This window comes from Ceratotherium simum, chromosome X (assembly GCF_057802395.1).
Source record: "Ceratotherium simum simum isolate JZ-2026a chromosome X, ASM5780239v1, whole genome shotgun sequence".
In the NCBI taxonomy this organism is placed as follows: domain Eukaryota; kingdom Metazoa; phylum Chordata; class Mammalia; order Perissodactyla; family Rhinocerotidae; genus Ceratotherium; species Ceratotherium simum.
In genome coordinates, this window is record NC_141940.1 from 13,361,364 (window position 1) to 13,380,448 (window position 19,085).

A 19,085-nucleotide genomic window follows, 5' to 3' on the forward strand; every position below is an offset into this window, starting at 1 on the left:
GTGTATGTGATTGGTTCAAGGGCAACTCTAGGTAACAGCCAGAACTGACATCTCCTCGATCTCAGTTTAGGGCTCTCCCCATAACAGCACGTAGATAATCACTCATTCCTTTGTCAACACTTCTTGAGCTTCAACAATGTGTCACACTCTTCCCTGGGCAATAGGGATAAAGATAGATAAGACACAATCCCTGTGCTCAAGAAGCTCTTGTGTTTGTTCTGTGTTTTATGCATGTTGGTTATAGTTATATCCTGTGACAAGAAATAAGTGAAACCAAAATGGCAAATACTTTTTCAAGTAGGGCAAACTAAATACTTGCTGAGGAGTGCCAAATGGAATTACAAATGCTAGAAAGTGAGCCAATAAGAACTATATGACTTAAAAATAAAATAGACACCAACAGAGATATTAATTAATTCAAGGTTGGATTTGATTGTTAAGGGGAGTTTGCATCACAATCACTGCTGGGAAGAGAGCCATTTTTAATGGATTTTGATGGCATCCTGCCTGAGTCTTAGTGCCTAAATGTTGGCCTGGGTGAGATGAAATTTGAATTAATTGATCAGGAAGACTGGAGGATGGTGCAATCTGCTATTATTTTAAACAGTAGAAAGTGGTTGAAATAGTGCTGTTGAGTACCCAAAAGGTTTGTTAATTTTCAGATCTGAACTTCAAATTCTATTCTTTGATTCCTTATGAAGCTCCAACCTCTTCCCCGATTGACCTTTCTCATATAAACTGAACTCTGCTCAAAAGATAGAGACTGCTCACTCCTCTGCATCCTTTTCACCTAAGACCATTTGATTCACTCTCTCCCCTCCTCCCTTTCTCTCCCCTTCTCTCAGCCTTCTTTCCTGTCTTAGAGGAAGAAGGGTCCCCCCTCCCCTCTCAAACTTGAGCCTCATGTTCTCCCGTCCATCCCTTTTACCTCATTTCACACCCAGCTTCCTCAATTATCTTCTCTTTATGAAATCTTTAGCTTCTCCTTCCTACAGAATCCTTCCCTCTCTCCTTTTAAACATATATAGGTCTCCTTTAGTTTGGAAAAGAAAAGTTGCTTAATCCTGAGGGCCCTCCTAGACATTGTACAATCTTTTTTCCTTCTTCTACCACCAAGCTTTGCAAATGAATGGTTTACACCTACAAACTCCTGCAATCTGGCTTCCAGCCCAACTACTATTGAAACTGCACTCTTAAAGCTCATGCGAGATTTCTGAAGCATTAAAGGAAATAGTTTTTCTCAGTTCTGATTTCTCTTGACCAAGGATAGATTTTTGAGGTTTAGAGCATCTTATACCAAGCTCTAATACCACATTTCTCATGCATACTGGACATTTTTATTTGAGCATTCTGTTATTACTTCACCATAGTTAAAACTGAACTCACAATTTTCTCCACTGATCTTCCCCTGAATGATTTTCCTATGTATGACTGATGGTAAGCTCTATGAGAGCAGGGATCATATCTTGCAGATTCATTACCACAGCTCCATCACACTGCTTGGATGTAATCAATATTCAATAAATATTTGTGGAAATTAATAAATGAATAAATATCACTCTCCACTCACCAAGCCTTAATTCCTTTGAGTCATTTTGGATTCACTTCTCTCCTTTGTCCCATAAAATAAATCAGTGATCAAGTCTTGTCAATTATGCCTTCAAACTTTGGTGGTTAAGGGTATGGATTTGGAGTCAGGTACATCTGTTTGACTCTTTGCTCTGCTATTTTCTAGCTGTGACTTTGGGCATGTTTCCTAACCTCTCAGTTTCTTCATCTTAAAAATGAGGATAACAATGGTACCTTATGGGATTAGTGAGAATAAATGAGATAATGTGCATAAAGTGCTTAGCACAGTGCCTGGCACATAGCAAGTGCTGAATAAATGATGGTTATTAAAATCATCTTTCACTACTCCTCAGAGTGAACTCACACTCCCCTAGGGGGGTCTACCTACTACTTCATATCTTTGCAGTTTCTCTTGGCTGGACTTCTGTCCTTTCTTTCTGTCCATTCAAAATGCTATTTACTCTTTTAGTTAATTTTTATTTTTTAAAAGTAATGCATATTCACAGTTAAAAAGTTAAATAGATTAATAAGACTTACAGAGAAAAAGAACAGACCCCTACTCCATCTCTCCCAACTTCTGATCTGTACTACTGAAGCAACCACTTTCCATAATTTTAGCTGTTTCTTCTAGTATTTGCTTCCATTATAATTCTATACAGTGTACTTACAATGATGTTTCCTGATCTTTCAATTTTTAGATAGTACTTATTGCCTTCTTATCATGGAAGATAAAGATTTAGACCTCTTACAACACCATCCTTTCCAACTTGTTTTCCCTTCATCCTACAGAAGAGTTTTAATTTGGTAAATCAGTAAGGCATTGATTTCATTGTTATGGCTATGTAAATGTCTTTCATATTGGAGCCAAGTAGTATTTTATCATGACTCATTTACTTTCTTGAGCAACTTTTGGTTTCTCCTGGAGTTACAAACTGCCTTGGTTTTTGTTAGTTTATTTGCTTCATTTTCTATGTATCTATCACTAATTCTTCACTAATTTTCCCATACAACTGTAAAATCCTTCTAAATACTATTCTCCACATAGTCAAACACATCAGATAATCTATCAGTAAATTTTTTTAAAAAAATTTTCTCTAGAGATATCCCTCCTGTATCCCTCCACCTTCCTACTCTCCTCTGGCCTGGTTGCTCTCTAGGTGTGCCACACAACTGTCTGCCTCAAACTTTCTTTCATTATCATCCAGGGAATTCCCTTCACCTCTCTTTGATGTTCACCTGTTTTCTGGATCTCATGTTTTCCTCTTTCTTGGTTTACTCTCTCATATGATGGAACTATTTCTTCTACAACGTTCCCATGCTAATGCAAATATTTACTTCCTTTTTCATTCACAGCCATTAAGGTTATGGGAAATCAAGTTCAGCAGCAACATTAAACACAAATGTGAAGAAGGAACAGGAGGAATGGAGGGGGCAGTGGGGGAAAGGGAGGGCATGAAACAGGCCCATGATGGCTGCACGCAAGGAGGCCAGATGCAAGTTCAGACAGGGTGCTGGAAGCCAACTTGATGCCATCTTTAAAATAAGTCTAATCCAGGCCGGCCCCGTGGCTTAGCAGTTGAGTGCATGCGCTCTGCTACTGGCGGCCCGGGTTCGGATCCTGGGCGCACACTAACGCACTGCTTGTCCGGCCATGCTGAGGTGGCGTCCCACATACAGCAACTAGAAGGATGTGCAGCTATGACATACAACTATCTACTGGGGCTTTGGGGAGAAAAGGGGGAAAAGGAGGAGGATTGGCAATAGATGTTAGCTCAGGGCCGGTCTTCCTCAGCAAAAAGAGGAGGATTAGCATGGATGTTAGCTCAGGGCTGATCTTCCTCAAAAAAGAAAAAAAAAAATAAGTCTAATCCTTTTGTTTCTGTAACTCTACCAGAATAGATAAAAATACTCTATACACAGTATTTATTCCAATCCTTGCATATTTACTTCTTAATAATTTTTATTCCAGTGGATTCCTGAGAAGGGAAGTTTAAATTTCTTATAATTTACTACTCTTCAACATGGACCCATTGCTCCTGTAGGCAAGTCCACTTACCATTTACCGGAATATTTTCACCTCCACATCTTTGCCATTTCTCTTGGCTAGAATGCTCTCCTACTTCCTGTCTGCATGTCTAAATGTTATTTGTATTTTCAAACTAATTTTTATTTTTATGAAAATAATGCATGTACATAGTGAAAAAGTTAGTTATAACACTTGTAAAGAGAAAAAAAATAGAAGTCTCTTATCTCTTTCTTTTCCATTCTCAACTTGCACTCCTAGAGGCAAGTCCTTTTCATTATTTTAGCTGTTTCTTCTGGTATTTATCTTCTTATTTCTAAATAATATAACTATACTGATATATTTTGACTTAATGACTCCTTATTATGGAAGATAAAGATTTAGTCTTCTTATGTTATATCCTCTCTAACCTCTTCTCTGTCTATCCTCCCAATATAGTTTGGAAGAATGTAGAATTCTGAATTAGAAATCATTTTCTCAGAATCTTGAAGGCCAGACTATATCTCAGTGAATTCATTGTGGATCCTAGTGATTGCCTCTTCCCTTCCACTGTAATAAACTATCCTAGCCTTTTAATAGTCGGTTCTAGAAACTTGCATGCCTTTGATAGCATGATTACTAGAATATATCTACTTCTCCTTTTTGAAAAGCAAAACAATATTATATCGTCCACAATCCCCTTGGACTTCTGCTGTTCTCCATGGTTACAAACCTCATTTGTCAGTATCCTCGATGTAATTAATATGGACTATTTGGGGCACTGTAACAGGAAGCCCTGATCTCATCTGACAAAGTGACATTTAAGCTGAGATCTGAAGTATGAATAGCAAAGGCCATGAAAGCATTCCAGCAGAGATGGTTGCATGTGCAAAAGCTGTCAGGGGAGAAGGAGCTTTGGGAACTCAAAGGATGAAAGGTGGCCAGTGGGGTGGAGCTTGGTGAGTGAGGGGGAGAATAGCCCCTCCCCCCGGGGTTATAGAGGAAGGCAGAGGTCAGAGAACTCAGAGAATTGCAGATGATGTTACGGCAAGATTTGGGACTTATTCTAAGAGCAAGGAGAAGCTACTGAAAAGTCATAAGCAGGGGAGTGATTTGATCTCTCTTCCAAAGATTTCTGTGGTTACAGCGTGGAGAATGAATTGAAGAGGGCCAATAGTTAGGAAGATATGGGTAAAACTAGTCTTAAATAAACATTAAGACTAGCCTGGGAAGGGAGAAAGAAATTTCAAACAGGCAAAAAGTACCCTTAGAGGTATGTTTGAAAGCTCAGCAGAGACAGTTGAATTTCTTCAACTTGCTGATGGCAGTGATTTAGATGATGATATAACAGCTTCAATTTCTTTCTTTCTTTTTTTTAGTATTAGATGGAAGAAGTGACTCCTTCTTCTCACCATTCCCTTCCTGCTGGATCCCTGAATTGCTGACCAACTGACCCAGAAGCAGTTTGTTCCCCTCCTTCCCAAGTGTGCACTGCATCCCATGCTCTAGTGGTTGTTCTGCCCATCTGCCATGGTGAGATTTCTGAGGGGTTGGGGTAGAATGTGGGAAAGAACAAGGGGGGCAGTAGAGAAGAAGGGCTTCTGAGCAGCTTGCACAGAAATGAGGCAGCAGAATTGAAATGGTCAAGGAACACTTTTCCTTCCCTTTCTCCAGACAGAAAGCATTATATCTAGTCAAGATGGTAACAAGGACAGAAGACTGCTTCCTCTGAATTCTTGCCTGCAGGAGTCTGGGGCTTCTGCCGCAGTCAGCTGATACACCACAAGAGTTGGTGTTCTGTACCACGGGTTCTGACAGTTTAGGCAAGAGGAAGTTAGTTTTTGCAGTTCTGTTTATGGAATTGGCCGAATGAAAATGCTGGCTGATGGTCTGCTTTTCATAGTCATTGACAACAGCTTCCTACAACACCTGGGTTTTCTTTGGAAACTGTGAAGAGGCACTGAAAAGAGCAAAAATAATTTCTTCTTGTCTTAAAAAAAAATCCACAAAGGAAAGTAACTCTTAAAGGATATATGTGAGAGTAACTCTCATTTCAGGTTGAGTTTGAATATGGAAAAAAATTACCCTGCATAAATTTCATGTTTTGCTGAGCATACGTTGATTCGTTTGGAATTGCATTTTTACAGTCAAGCAAATTAGTCGGGACCCATGAGTATAGGTGTTGTGATGAAATAAATTAGGAGGACATAGAGATAACAGAATTGTAATAACAAATGAAAATATCACCAACAATACTGCTATATCTTGGGGGATCCTAAACGTCTTGCTTTTAAGTTGGACCACACTCACAGGATGGTGGGTGAGAGAATCCTGCAAAACAATTTCCAGTTCTCTCATTTTTTTTAAGTTGATCTATTTGAATCTATAAGCAAAGTACAATTTTTTCCATTTGTTTAACAAAATTGTATATGGAAAGATATTACTTATTGTGTTCTAGTAAGCACTTACAGCTCCAAATGTCTAAATTTGTTTTCTATTACCTATTTAATTGATAAGAATGTATTTTATTGATAAGGATTCTAGACTTATGCCTAGAATGAATGACAATAATCTCTTCCACCCCCAAATTCCAGTATCTAGAATAGTGCCTGCCACATACTAGGTGTTCAACAAATAAAGAAGGAATTAAATTACATTAGTTGCTGTGTTTAATAAAAGTAAAGCCAGAAAATAAACTCTGAAAATAAATTTTTGAAATAGTAGAGAGCAAAACCTTAGATTCATTTTGCCAATAAAATAAAATATCCTAATATCTGATTAATATACATTTAACATAAATCTTAGAAATCATTAGCTGTAGCCTCAAGGGTGAGCAAACAGAAGGAACCATAATAGAGAAAGAATTGGAAACAAACGGTTTTACTTCTTGGCAATTAGGACAGTTTGGGAACATACCTTAAATCTCCTGCATCTGCACTTCATTGGGGATAGGCTACTTGTTGGTCACAGAATCAAGTTCAAAATTCGTAGGGTGTTTCTGAAGATCCTTTTGGGTTTTAGCGTTCATTCGGGCCGCCCCTGACCACGTATCCTGAGCGTCTGCCAAGACGATGGGTGGATATGTTCCTTTTCTTAGCTTGTCCTGCACTTTCTCACCGACCTCTCCCTCCCCCCTGGACTTTACCCACTTGGGCTCCTGTCAGTTCCTCTAAAGCCTTCTCACATTTCAAGGCCCAGTTTAATCTCCAGCGCTTTCAGAAAAGCTTCCCAGAGCCCCTTTTCAGATGCAATATCGTTCTCCCCTATTTCCCTCAGTACTTTGAACCTCTATTCTAGCAGCCATTACTTTCTAACGTGTTGTTTTTGCATGTCGGTATCCCCTGACTAGATTGCGACCACTCTGTTGGGGAGGTCTTTTAAGACCTAACCGTGTCCAGCCCCTAGCACAGTGCCTGGTACAAAGAAGATGCCCAGTTAATGTTTGTTGAAACGAATCTAAACACCGGAGGGGAAAAGGAGAAGCGCCTGTGGCCAGCAGTAAGGGCCCCTTCACGACCCGAGGGGAGGCCCGTGGTGTCGCTGGACCCTGTCTCCAGCTCTAGACTGGCAGGAGAATGTGGTGCGGCAGAAGGCTCGTGTAAATGTCTGAGAACTCCGTTTACTTATTTCTTCTTTACTTTTATAGAGGATTCTTGGAAGTTCTCTCCAACAGCTTCGGGGCAAGCCATAAAGGGCGGCGCAAGCTGGGGGAAGTGGGGGTTGGGATGCTCAGTCTCGTGGCAATTCTAGACTCAGCCTACATATTTAATTTTTAAAGTTTCGCAAATTCCAGTTCTAAACTAGCAGCCAAGGGTGTAGAGAATTTCCTGGTGCACAATTTTCGCGTCCTAGGGAAGTCTGCCAGCATTCGGGGCTTTGCCTCATTTATCCTTCTCACATTTCCCACCGCGAGGAATCTACCGAGAGCTCCCAGCCTTCACATCCAGCCGGTGCTGAGAACCGCGGTTCGGCCCAGCGGTCTCAGCCGGTTCCTCCTTCAACCCTCTGGGCAAACCTTGTACGGGCGAGTGGGGGAGCTCCCAGCCCGCAGTACGAGGCGGAATAGGAGCACGGTTGGACTACAACTCCCAGGCTGCTCTGGGAAAAGTGCGGGGGGGAGGAGGCGAGAGGGAGGGGTTTGGGGTGGGGGTTGGCAGGGAAATCCCGCCCCGCTGCGCAGCAGCAAAGACACAAAGCCCGACTTTACAACCTCATAGAGAAAGTGGAAGTAAGACGGCTAGGTGGGGAGGCAGGACGAGAGAAAGAACCAGAGGAGGGAAAGCCGCGTAGGTGGGAGCGGAGCGAAGCGAGGGTAGTGGGAAGACCCGCGGCTTTCCAGATGAGGAGGGGGCGGCTTTCATAACTAATTCCCCCGCCCGCGCTGGGGTCTGCAGAGTGCCCTGGCCGTCGCCACTCCTAGCTCAGAGCCCGGCTCCTCCCCGCCGGGAATCGTGGAGCCCGCCTGCCTTGCGGACTCGGGGCGGGCCAGCGCGCTGCATCGTGGCTCCCCAGCCCGGGTGCGGGACGAAAGCGCGGGGTGGCGCGGCTGTCTCGGGCCGAGGAGGGGCTGCGGGCGAAGCGGCGCCGCGGACGAGTTAGGGCCGGGGCAGGGGAGGCTGTGGCTCCCGACCGAGCTAGGGGCGGAGTGGGGCTGAAGCGAGGTGAGGCGCGGGCTGCCCCGAGTGGGGCGGAAGCACGCGGGCTGGCCGCCGAGGCCAGCGGGGAAGGCGGGCGGTGGCCCTGCGCCGGGGAAGAGTGCAGGCAACGGGGTGCCGAGCCCGGCGCTGGCGGAGAGATCGGGGCGCCCTCCTCCCCGCAGGAGGAGCCTAGCGCTCCTCCGCCATCCCTCCCCCGCGCGCCGAGCTCGCCTTCTCCGCGGGCTGCAGCGGGAGCCGCGGGGCGGCGGTGCTGTGGCCAGATAAGGGAGAGCGGCGGGGCCGCCGGCCCCGGGACGGGCGGGCCGGGGGCGGGGGCGGGGGCGGGGGCGGGGGCGGGGGCGGGCAGTGAGTGAGGCGGGGCGGCGGCGGGCGGGAGGGCGCGGGGCGGGGGGAGCGCGGAGACCAAGGAGGGCAGGCGGCGGGCGGGTGGCCGGGCAGCCTGGCTCGCCGTCGGCTCCGCGCCGCCGGCCCCCGCCGCAGTGTGTTTTGTGGACGGCACCTTCCCAGACAGCCAAGTAGAGCCCAGCTCGGCGCCCGGCCGCCTTCGACGTGATGTTCCGCCGGACCTTTAATCGTTTGGTAAGTACACTCGCTGCGGCTCCACGCGTGCCGCTTTGCTTGCTCGCCAGCTCCATCGCCGGGTCCCTCAGAACAGTTTTCTTAGAGGATAATTGCATCTCTGGGAGACACCACCACCCCATTTCCAATTTGAGCTGAAACACGTTGCTCAGGCGGCCGCGGTGGGGAGGCAGGTAGGGCTCTCAGAATACCGCCCCCCCCCGCCCCGACAATTTAACCAGAGCTTCCCGGGGCTGTTACAAACTCTGCCTCAGACGGGGGCCACCGTCGTGCTGGATGGGGGGGCACTCGTGGGGGGACCGACCCCGGGGTCCTTCGGTTTGCCAATTAGTCGAAGATGGCGTTTTATTATCTGGGAGGTTGCTTTCTTTTGTTTCCTCTGCCACGAGCACATGGAGGTAAACCTAGACCTGTCACTGTGGCCCAAAAAAGACCTGGGGCTGAGAGGGCCGGAGACTGAAGCTGGACTCAGCCCTGCCCGGGGCTCGGCCGGGCGGGCAGCCGCTGATGGGAGGCCGGGCAAACTTTGGAGATCCAGCCCAAGCAGCTCACCTTTAGGGCCCAATAAAAGAGAGGGCGATTGTCAGGGTGGGCTGGGTGGTTGTGGAGACGCGAGGAGGCTGCACCGTCGCTGCCGAGCCTCGGGTCTGAAGCCTCTTGGAGCCCTGAACGCCCCAGACGTTGAACCCGTGGGAGAGGCAGGCTGCGGCTGGACCCCTCCGTGCACCTTTATCCCCTTCCAAATCCCCAGAAAAAGGAATTTCATTTCCATGAGAGTTTGGCATAAGGGAAAGTGATTTCTGGCTAATGACTTTTTTTAGTAACCTGTTAACTCCTAGAGGGTACATTCAGAATGGAACAAAACAGGGACCATTTACTTCTATGCTGCTATTTGTAGCAACTTCCTTAATTCCAAGATGAGGTGGCGGGAATAGGATTTTATTTCTGCCAATGATGTGAAAGAAAGGGTTCATTTGTAAATTTTGATTTTTCTGTCTTTAGGAAAAATGGTTGAGTGCTGTGCGCTTCCCCCACCCCTCTTACAATCTATGTTTGAGAACTTGTCGATTTTGTTATTTTCATGTGATTATTCCTAATCAAAGCATTGCTAACATGTTTTATGTGCCGGATGAATTTTCTTTCGTCTTCTTTGCATTTGAAACTTTCACAAATGTACCCTGGCTAAAAGAAATAATTGTATTATCTCTTTTTAGGATATTATTATCACAATAGTGCTATGTTAATATTTTTCTGAGTATTTACCTCACCTGGAGGAGAAATTGGAGCAGATTACCTGTGGCACAGAGTAATAGAGGTCGTACGTATCAAGGATCTTGAAATCCGTAGGAATTGGCTTGTACTGAATGCTTTGCTAAAGCAGGTGACTAAAATTGGTTTCTCACATTTAGCCTGAGAAGGTAAAAGAGCATTGTACTTCATAGTTTTATTTCACATAGATTCTTGTGATCTTAGAGTGTTGTTTGGGGGTTACAAAAAGGGAAAGGTGACAGAGAGCTAATTGTAATATTTGAGAAAAGGATAATCTTTTCATATGGCTCTCTTACAGTGGAAAACAACTGGACTCTGGTTTGTAATAAATTCATTAGCTTAAAATTGAGATATTAACATTCCCCCAAGCCCCTTTTTTAAGGTTTTGAACATTTGAAACCAGACAACCCAAGTATTGGTCTCAATGCCCCCTTTGCTTTTCTTTTGCTAAGAGTGATCTGCATTGTATCCGAGTCTAGTAATTAAGCAGTACTGGCCCAGGAAGCTAGGGCATGCAGTAGAATTCACAGCAGTTGTTGAGGTGCCAGCCTGCAGGTTTGAGGCTAGTACTTTGCATCCTTGACCAAGATCTCTGCAGAGAATCACGCTCACTCTGAAGTGAGCTTTGACCTCGTTGTTTCTGCTGGAATACCCGACTGCTCACATTTTCCTGCGCAACCATGACTATGGTAAGTCTCAGGAATTTATACCAGTGCAGCAAGCTGGAAGGTTCTCAGGAGTTGTATCTGAGTCCTAGGCCTAGGGCAAGGAATTAATCTGCAAATCATTGCACTGACTGTGAAACAGGCTATCAAATACTCATTGCTAAAGAATGACTTCAAAATTTGAGGGGACAAAATTTTATCTCCCCTAGATCAGTAAGCCATATGCTGTCCTGTCTTTTGCCTGGTAGAGATTATTTGAGGAGCGGTCTCATTTAAATCACTAGAAGCCTGCAATTAAAGATTTAGGTTGGACTTTGAGACTTGCACAGCAATGTAGATGTAGTCCAAGTTGTGTGCTCTCTTTGATTGCTTTTATATTTCAGAGATGGGGCTTTGAATTCCTTTCAAAATTGTGTGGTTTTTTGTGTAGCTATATATGTTTGAAATTGACTTTGAATGTGAAATAAATTACAGTGGTGTTGATTGTAGTTGTTGGTCACTGAAAAATAGACACTACATGTTAGGACAGGGCTTTACATTTTAAACCTGACACGGGAAGTTAATATCTCTTGGGAGTAGCGTCGTCTTCCATGGCTCAGTAGTGTTTGCTGAACTGCTTAAAAAACCCCATTTATTTCTCCAGTTTCTCCAGTTTCAAGCTAAAAGAAATAGTGATTCATTGTATTTTTTAAAGACATGGATTTGACGTCTTTGCCATTAATAATTGTCTTCTTTTCTTTCTGGGTGAATTTTGACTTTCCTTTTGACAGTTTTGAGGTTGAAAGAAACTGGTGGATTTGGTGTAGAGTCTTAGGATTTAGGCATGTAGAGGGTGTCTTAAAAGATTTGAGTTGGATGTCTCTGAGTATAACAAAAGCACAGCCTGTTCCCAGTCGACATCTCCCTTCTCCGTAAATACAATAAATAAATAATAGTAGCTTTGTCTATACAATTGATTTCCCTTAAAGGCATGTTTAATTGGAAGGCTGGACTAGTTGAGACTTAAGGGTCAGGGACTTTTATGTTATCCTGTCTTTTACTCTTCATAAAATCCCTAGTGGTTACAGTAGCAGTTTTCAAATGGTTTTAAAGGTTTAATGAGAGTCTAAACAACAAGAATTCCCTCCTTTTTGACTTACTAAATTATTTCATGCTAAAGATTCAAAATAAGACATTTCTCGATAAAGTAGATCCGGGGCTTGGCCAAGTGGATGCTGTCAATTTAGCTTGTCAGAGTAGTATTCAACAGATAGAATTTCTAGATCGTTGATACATGAAAGCTTAAATTGTGAGTGTGAAATAGTGGAAAAAATTTCTCTCTCTGCTTCTGGAAGCTCTCAAACTGCTTTGGTTCCATGGAGCATGCAGCATATAGTAATAATATCAAACAGAAAATGTTGTATCGGTCAAAGAGGCCCAGGCTGGAAAGAAATTAGATTGCATGAGGTAGAATGAAAAATTCAAAATAAGACCAAAAATATTCAAAGTGAGAATTAATGAAATAGGTAGCTAATTTATTACTTTGAGTCCAAGGCAAGGCCAGTCTAGGAAAGCAATATATGGAGGCAATTAATAAAATACTTCAGGTAATTGCTTTTTTTTTTTTTTTTTTAGGAGCAAGAAGGTGTTTGGTTTCCTTCTTGAATTATCAGAGTAATTAAACTTTATTTTTTCTGTTTCACTTTACTAAAAACCTTGGCCTGGTGTTACTGAGCATGGAAAATATTGACGTTTGTTTTATTATGTTTAGAAATTTATCTGATTGTGTGTATTGCAATATTTTTGCATTTACACAAGCCTGACGAATGGTCTGTGCATTGATAGTTCATATACGGCTGGGTTTAACAGTTGTTTGACTCTACTAAAAGCAACCTTTTTTATCTTATTGTATTGTAATTTCCTTTTAACTCGTATGGCACTGGCACCCTAGATTAGTCTTTCTTAACCAGGAGAGAGTTAAGCCCTAATGCCCTAGGGCATCCATTCTATGTAATAAATTAACTTATCTCCTATGCATGCATCTGGAGATGAGGAATTCCAATTGAGAAAGACTGCCCCAGACTGTGAAAGCTACTGGGCACAGAGACAGTTGGTACAGTGCCTGGTGCATAGTGGGTGTTTGATAAATATTTGTTGAATGAACATCTTTTACATGGTTCACATAAATAATAACTTATAGACAATAATATTTATAGTAAATTCCTCCTTATGAAGAATGATTAAAGAATGAGGAGGTCTAGTTGATTGGGTGTGATTTATAATAAGAAATATTTATATTTGGTCTTTGTCTCATTTCTGGCACAGAGCTCCTAAGACCTTTGGAATTTCCTGTGATGAGAGCAATGAAGATGTCTTTTTTTATTTTAATGAATGACTTTGGAAAGCATCTCTGAATGTGGGCTGGTCACCAGAGGAAGAAACCATGTGATTAGAGGGTTGGAACTTTCAGTCCCACCCCGCTGATTTCCCAGGAGGGGAGAGGGCCTGGAAATTGAGTTCCATCACCATTGGCCAGTGGGTTAATCAATCATGCCTATGTAATGAAGCCTCCATAAAAACCCCACAGGACGGGGTTTGGAGAACTTCCGGGTGGGTGAATACGTGGAGATTTGGGGAGAATGGCGCTCTTTCTCCATACCTTGTCCCATGCATCTCTTCCACCTGGCTGTTCCTGAGTTACATCCGTTTATAGTAAACCGGTAATCTCGTAAGAAAAATGTTTCCCTGAGTTCTGTGAACCACTTTAGTAAATTAATAGAACCCAAGGAGGAGGTTGTGGGAACCTCTGATTTATAGCCAGTCAGTCAGAATAAGGTAACAACCTGGACTTAATGACTGGCGTCTAAAGTAGGGGGGTGTGTGGGCAGTTTTGTAGGACTGAGCCCTTAACCTGGGAATCTGTCTCTGGATAGATAATATCAGAATTGAGTTGAATTGTAGGACACCCAGCTGGTGTCCAAGAATTGCTTGTTGGTGTGAGGACCCCTCCCTACCACATTGGAATTGGATGATCAGAACCTAAACATTGGAGTATACCATATACTGATTACCAGTTTTCTAAGTATTAGAATAAATACATCTAATACCGAAACTATACTGACCGTAGTATAAACTTTCTTGGATGGTTGTGTCATTTTATGATCTTGCAGAGCATTATTTCACTCAACAAATACTCACTGAGAACCTACTTTGTGCGTGGCACTGTGGTGGACCCTGGGGACTCATTGGTGAGCAAGACAAAGTCCCCGTCTTCAGGAGCTTTAATTGTCATTACTATGCACAGCTATAGATGTAGAGGACGTGGTGACTTCATTGTAACACATTTGTGACATACCACGGAACTTGTTTTTTATGAATAAGTTACTGTTATATACTTGTCATTTGTCTTTCTACCAAAAATAGAGTGTACAGTCTCAGTTATGCTTTCTGGTTGTTTGGATTTCAAATAAAAAGGAATGTGTTGCTTTTGACACCTTCAGTATGACCTATACATGGCAAACTGCTCTTTTATAAGTAGATGCTAGTCTGATCCTCTGTGAGGTGAGAAACCTATTTAGGAATGAATCACTATTACTTGAAATAAATATTTATTATTAAATTATTTATTTATTAAATAACCTGAAAACAAGTTTTGTCTGTTTTTTCCTGATCAAGCAACATAAAGCTCCAAATGTCTTCTAAATACGTTCTGTAAGGGTTTACTGTTTGCTCCTTCTGTTTATGATTATTGCTCATAATTCAACCCTTTAGTGGGTAATAATTGAGTGCCTACAAATCAGCTAGTTTCCAGTGCTCTTAATGAACTTTTAGCAAAGGTGAGATTTGGGCAAGTGAAGCTGGGCATTTTCATATTGATGCAACTGTTCAGATGAGCTTGTTTTTTCACCCAGGCTGCCAGTTGACCACCAGCTGGATAGCTGGTTCTGGGAGGTAAAGGATGGTCGGTGGCCCCTGGGAGAACCATAACTAACCTCCCTGTGTCTGGATGATATGCAAAGAACTAGCCCATGAGTGAATTCAAATACTGGTTTGTTGAGTGATGGAAAAAATCATCAAGGCCAGCTGGTTGTCCAACGTGGTTGATCAGTTCTCCCAAAGAAGGTGAAAGCATGAGACACAAAATAAAAATACTATTTTTTTCATCAAGGTGGTGGAATTTACTGTACATCTGTAGGGCTTTATGTAGATTAATCTCTCACAACTGGAATCCTTGAGATTAGGGGGAATTTTCTGGTTGGATGGAGGGAAGTTCTGGGCTTCACGAGGTCCTAGGCTTCCATAAATGAATTAGGTGCTGTTTTCAAGTTTATTTCTGTTCACTCAACACTTTCTTGGCCTGGTATAGGGGTAGATCAGCCGTGATTGTAAAACAAACATTAGCACAACTGCGGCTTATGTTAACACTATTGCAGTTTAATGATAAATGAGTGCTGAGCACTGCAGATATGAGCATGGGATGCCCTATACAAGCATGTTGGCAGACAGCCCTTCAGGCACTGCAGTGTATGGGGGCATTGCTGGTTTGGCAGACTTCTTGATTATCTGTGGTTTATAGATAATGTTGGGCCATAGATATCCAGATTTGGGAGGTTAATCTGTATTTCTGAAATACAGATTGTCGTTGATTTTTTGCCCCATAATTATTTGATAGAGTATGGGAGGATTGGTGAGGCCTACCCTGTTCAAGCAGATATTTGTTTTTTAAGGCTCCTCCATTATATGTTGTCAAGTATTACAATGGCTGTATTTTCCTAGTCTCTTCCTCTTCACCCAGGTATTCTTGGAAAAATCAGAACAATTTTCTTGATAATGATCTTGCAGCTAGCAAAGCATCAAGTAAACAGTAGATGCTCAATAAATACTTGCTGAATTGTTTTAAACTGAATTGCTAGCAGTCTTGAGTCAGTAATAACAGGGGAAAAATGATGAGTTTGGTAAGCAGCTACCAAGAAGCTTATGCATCTCAGATAGGGCTACTAATAAGTACGTAGCACTGAAAATAACTTCCTTTCAGTGGACAAAATACTACACTATACTTACTCTAAATGAGAAAACATTACTTTCGTGCCCACTTAAAAAGTAATCAGGCCGGCCCTGTGGCTTGGTGGTTAGGTGCGCGCACTGCGATGCTGGCGGCCCGGGTTCGGATCCCGGGTGCACATCGAGGCACCACTTCTCCGTTCATCCTGGGGCCGAGTCCCACATGCAGCAGCTAGAAGGATGTGCAGCTACGACACACAACTATCCACTGGGGCTTTGGGGGGAAAAAATAAAATAAATAAAATCTTTAAACCTAAAAAAAAAAAAAAAAAAAAAAAAAAAAAAAAAAAAAATCAAAAAAAGTTTTGCATTTACTTGAGGCTTTTTTTTCCATTCACCAGAAAAATTATCTTTACACCCTCCCCTTTCTTGGACATTCGTATAAAACTATAATTAATATACTGTCCTCAACTTCTACAATTGTAAGCAAATTCATATTCTTTTTGTTAAATGCTGTTCATAAACTTATTTTTCTGTTGCCACCAGCACATCAAATCTTTTTTGAAAACCAAAGCTGCACTGTTAGCTCTCCAAGAGCTGTATATCTTTTGACTTTCCGTGGTAAGTGTGCATTATTTGAATTCAGGATACCACTTAGTATTTCGTGCTGGGAATGTAGGATACTTTCCTCTGTTTGCACGCAGTTGCCATCAGCTGGGTGGATACCTTGTAGCAAGAAGGGGGAGCAAACCAGAGGAACTGTAGAGTTTGAAGGATTTGGAAGCAGTTTTGTTGTGAAAAGAGCCTCAACCTTGTTCAAAGGGTTAGTGCAAGTCCTAGTTCTGCCATTTACTACCCAGCTTGGGAAACTGGGTACTGTAGTTCATATAGATCAAAGTGTTTCTCAAAATGTGGTCCTTGGACTACTTGCATAAGAATCATCTGGAATGCTTATTATAAATACAGATTCCTGGCTTCATACCTACTGAATCCAAGTCTCAGATGATAGGTCCCAGGAAACTATTTTTAGCAAGCATTCCAGATGGTTCTTAGGTTGACTAAAATTTGAGAACATCCATATATAATAAACACTGCAATATTTATTTTTTGTGTACACTCTGTTCACCTCTCTGAACTTGACTTTCTTCATCTATAGAATGAACATAATATCTGCTTTGCAAGGTTGTTGGAAAATGTTTGGTAGACTATTCAACACTATACCAGTTGTGTCGGTGGTCCCCAAAACCACTCCCAGGCTTGATGGTTTACTGGCAGAACTCACAGGACTCAGCATATAGTTGTACTCACAGCTATGACTTATTATACAGCAAAAGGATACAAAGCAAAGTCAGCAAAGGGAAAAGGCGCATGTAGCCAAGTCTGGAGGAAGCCAGGTGCAGCTTCCAACAGTCCTCTCCCTCTGGAGTCACACAGGTCATGCTTAATTCCTCCAGCAACGAGTTGTGACAACTTGTGTGAGATGTTTTCTACCGAGGAAGGTTCTTAGAGACTCACTGCCCAGGGTTTTTACTGGGAGCTGGTTATGTAGACACCCTCTGCCTGATATGTGCCAAAATGGTAGACTCCCAGAAGGAAAACAGGTATTTAGCAGAAACCATATTGTTTGTACCAACACTTTAGGCACAGCGAGCTACTCTTACCAGTTAGGATGGTGGGAACCTTCCCAAAATTCATCTCCAGATACCAGCTGAGTACCAACCTTGCAAGCAGTTCTTTTTAAGAATAGCAGTCTCAGGCCTGCTATGTTAACTGTTTCCTACGAACTAATGTTATGAAAGACGGATGTTTTTCAATGAAGGGAAATGACTTGCCCATCGTCATTAAGCTGATCAGCAGCAGAGATTGTCTGAGACTCCCAGCAATCACCACCTTCTTTTCATTGCCGCACACAGCCATGCTTCTGGATTATGGGTCATTCCTTTTCATATTGTTGAACGCATTCACTGTTTGTCATTTGCAGCAGAAGAGCAGCCTGACGGTGGCAAATTGATGCACCCAGTGGGGGAGCCAGGAAGTATTGATGTTTCTGCCAGTTTAGCGTCAACACTTGCTGGTTTCCTCTCTGGAGCATCACCAAGTTCGTGGATTTACATTATTTCTAACTTTTGGACTTTTGTTACTGCCCTCACCCCTCCTTGTTCCATCCATTTACCCATAGTCCCAACACTCATTTGCATCTTTACTTTATCCCATAGGCAGCTGATTTAAGAATCCTTTGGAGTAACACAATTCTAAAGAGCGGGCATACTGAATAGTATTTAGTCAAGGATGACTACATAGGAAAAACTGCCAAAAGAAAAAAACAAATAAAATTCTTGGGCCAATAAATGAACTTTATGGCAATATTTATAAATACTGTTTTATTCCAGGATTGTTTTTTGAGTTTTATAGTCATGGAAAACCCCAAGGATATTCTCTCTCATTATTCTTAAGTTTCAGCCTCTTTTTACTTTGATCAAACAGGAAAATTAATAATTCTCTCATGATGTGGTCAAGGAATAAATCAGGAAACCATACTGGAAGATGCAGTAATCCTACAGATCAACAGGGAGCAGAAGCCAGGAGGGAACTGTCACAAATAAGTAACAGCTGGGTAGAGCAGATTATGTAAGCTACACATGTTGTGTAAGCAATGGGGATGTTCTTGAAGCTTCACAATTAATGTAGTTTGCAGTAATATGGATTAAGGGATCTACAGTATAGTGCACAATATACTTTGGCTTCTTTTCCGAAAACATTCATACGAATCACAAGCTTCCTTTGAACACTCATGCCCCACTTGGTGCTATAGAGGTATGCAATGCACAGCCCTGCTGGCCAGTAGCTTGCTGTCTATTAGAGACTGAAGACAACACACAGGAACCACCTCCTCTCAAGGCAATAGGTCATCAGTGCTGTCCTTTTGAAGGCACACGCGGTAGTGCAGCAGGCCACTGAGAAGAGGACACTGAATCTCACTCTGGTGGTAGTGGTTGGGAGAGGGATTTATAGAGGAGGTAGCATGTGAACTGGGTGGTAGGGAACCCAAAGGATTGAAGTTCATGGGATTTTAGGGATGGGCAACCTCATTACAGGAGGAGGCAATTACCCGAGCTGTCAGGCAGAGTTATTGCTTACAGCACTTAGAGCAGGGGAACCACTCAAATTAGAGGGCGTAGGTTCCAACTCTAAATGCAGCAGCAAGACCACAACCTTGATCTTCAGTGCCTTATGTTTGCTGTGTGTGGTGAAATTTAAACTTTAAAAAGGGAGCACTAAAAATGGACATCAGATGGCTTTCAGTATCCACAATAGCTATAGGAATCTTCCCGTAGACACTCTTTTCTGAAATCCATGACTCCA

The 19,085-nt window shown here is 42.7% G+C and overlaps 1 protein-coding gene and 1 long non-coding RNA gene across 5 annotated transcripts in view; both read left to right on the forward strand.

The window, feature by feature from the left end:
• The first annotated feature begins 8,646 nt into the window (after window positions 1–8,646).
• ATP11C (ATPase phospholipid transporting 11C (ATP11C blood group)) overlaps window positions 8,647–19,085 on the forward strand; it is a 177,200-nt gene continuing 166,761 nt past the window's right edge. For all 4 annotated transcript variants that reach the window (XM_014796220.2, XM_014796216.2, XM_014796219.2 and 1 more), the window contains exon 1: window positions 8,647–8,808. In XM_014796220.2, the coding sequence (XP_014651706.1) occupies window positions 8,782–8,808 (27 nt within the window). In that variant the 5' untranslated portion in view covers window positions 8,647–8,781. The remainder of the gene's footprint in view (window positions 8,809–19,085) is intronic.
• Window positions 8,815–16,036, forward strand: LOC147911745 (uncharacterized). The gene is made up of 3 exons (XR_015550663.1): window positions 8,815–10,766; window positions 12,357–12,395; window positions 13,047–16,036. It is a non-coding gene; the product is annotated as an uncharacterized LOC147911745 (long non-coding RNA).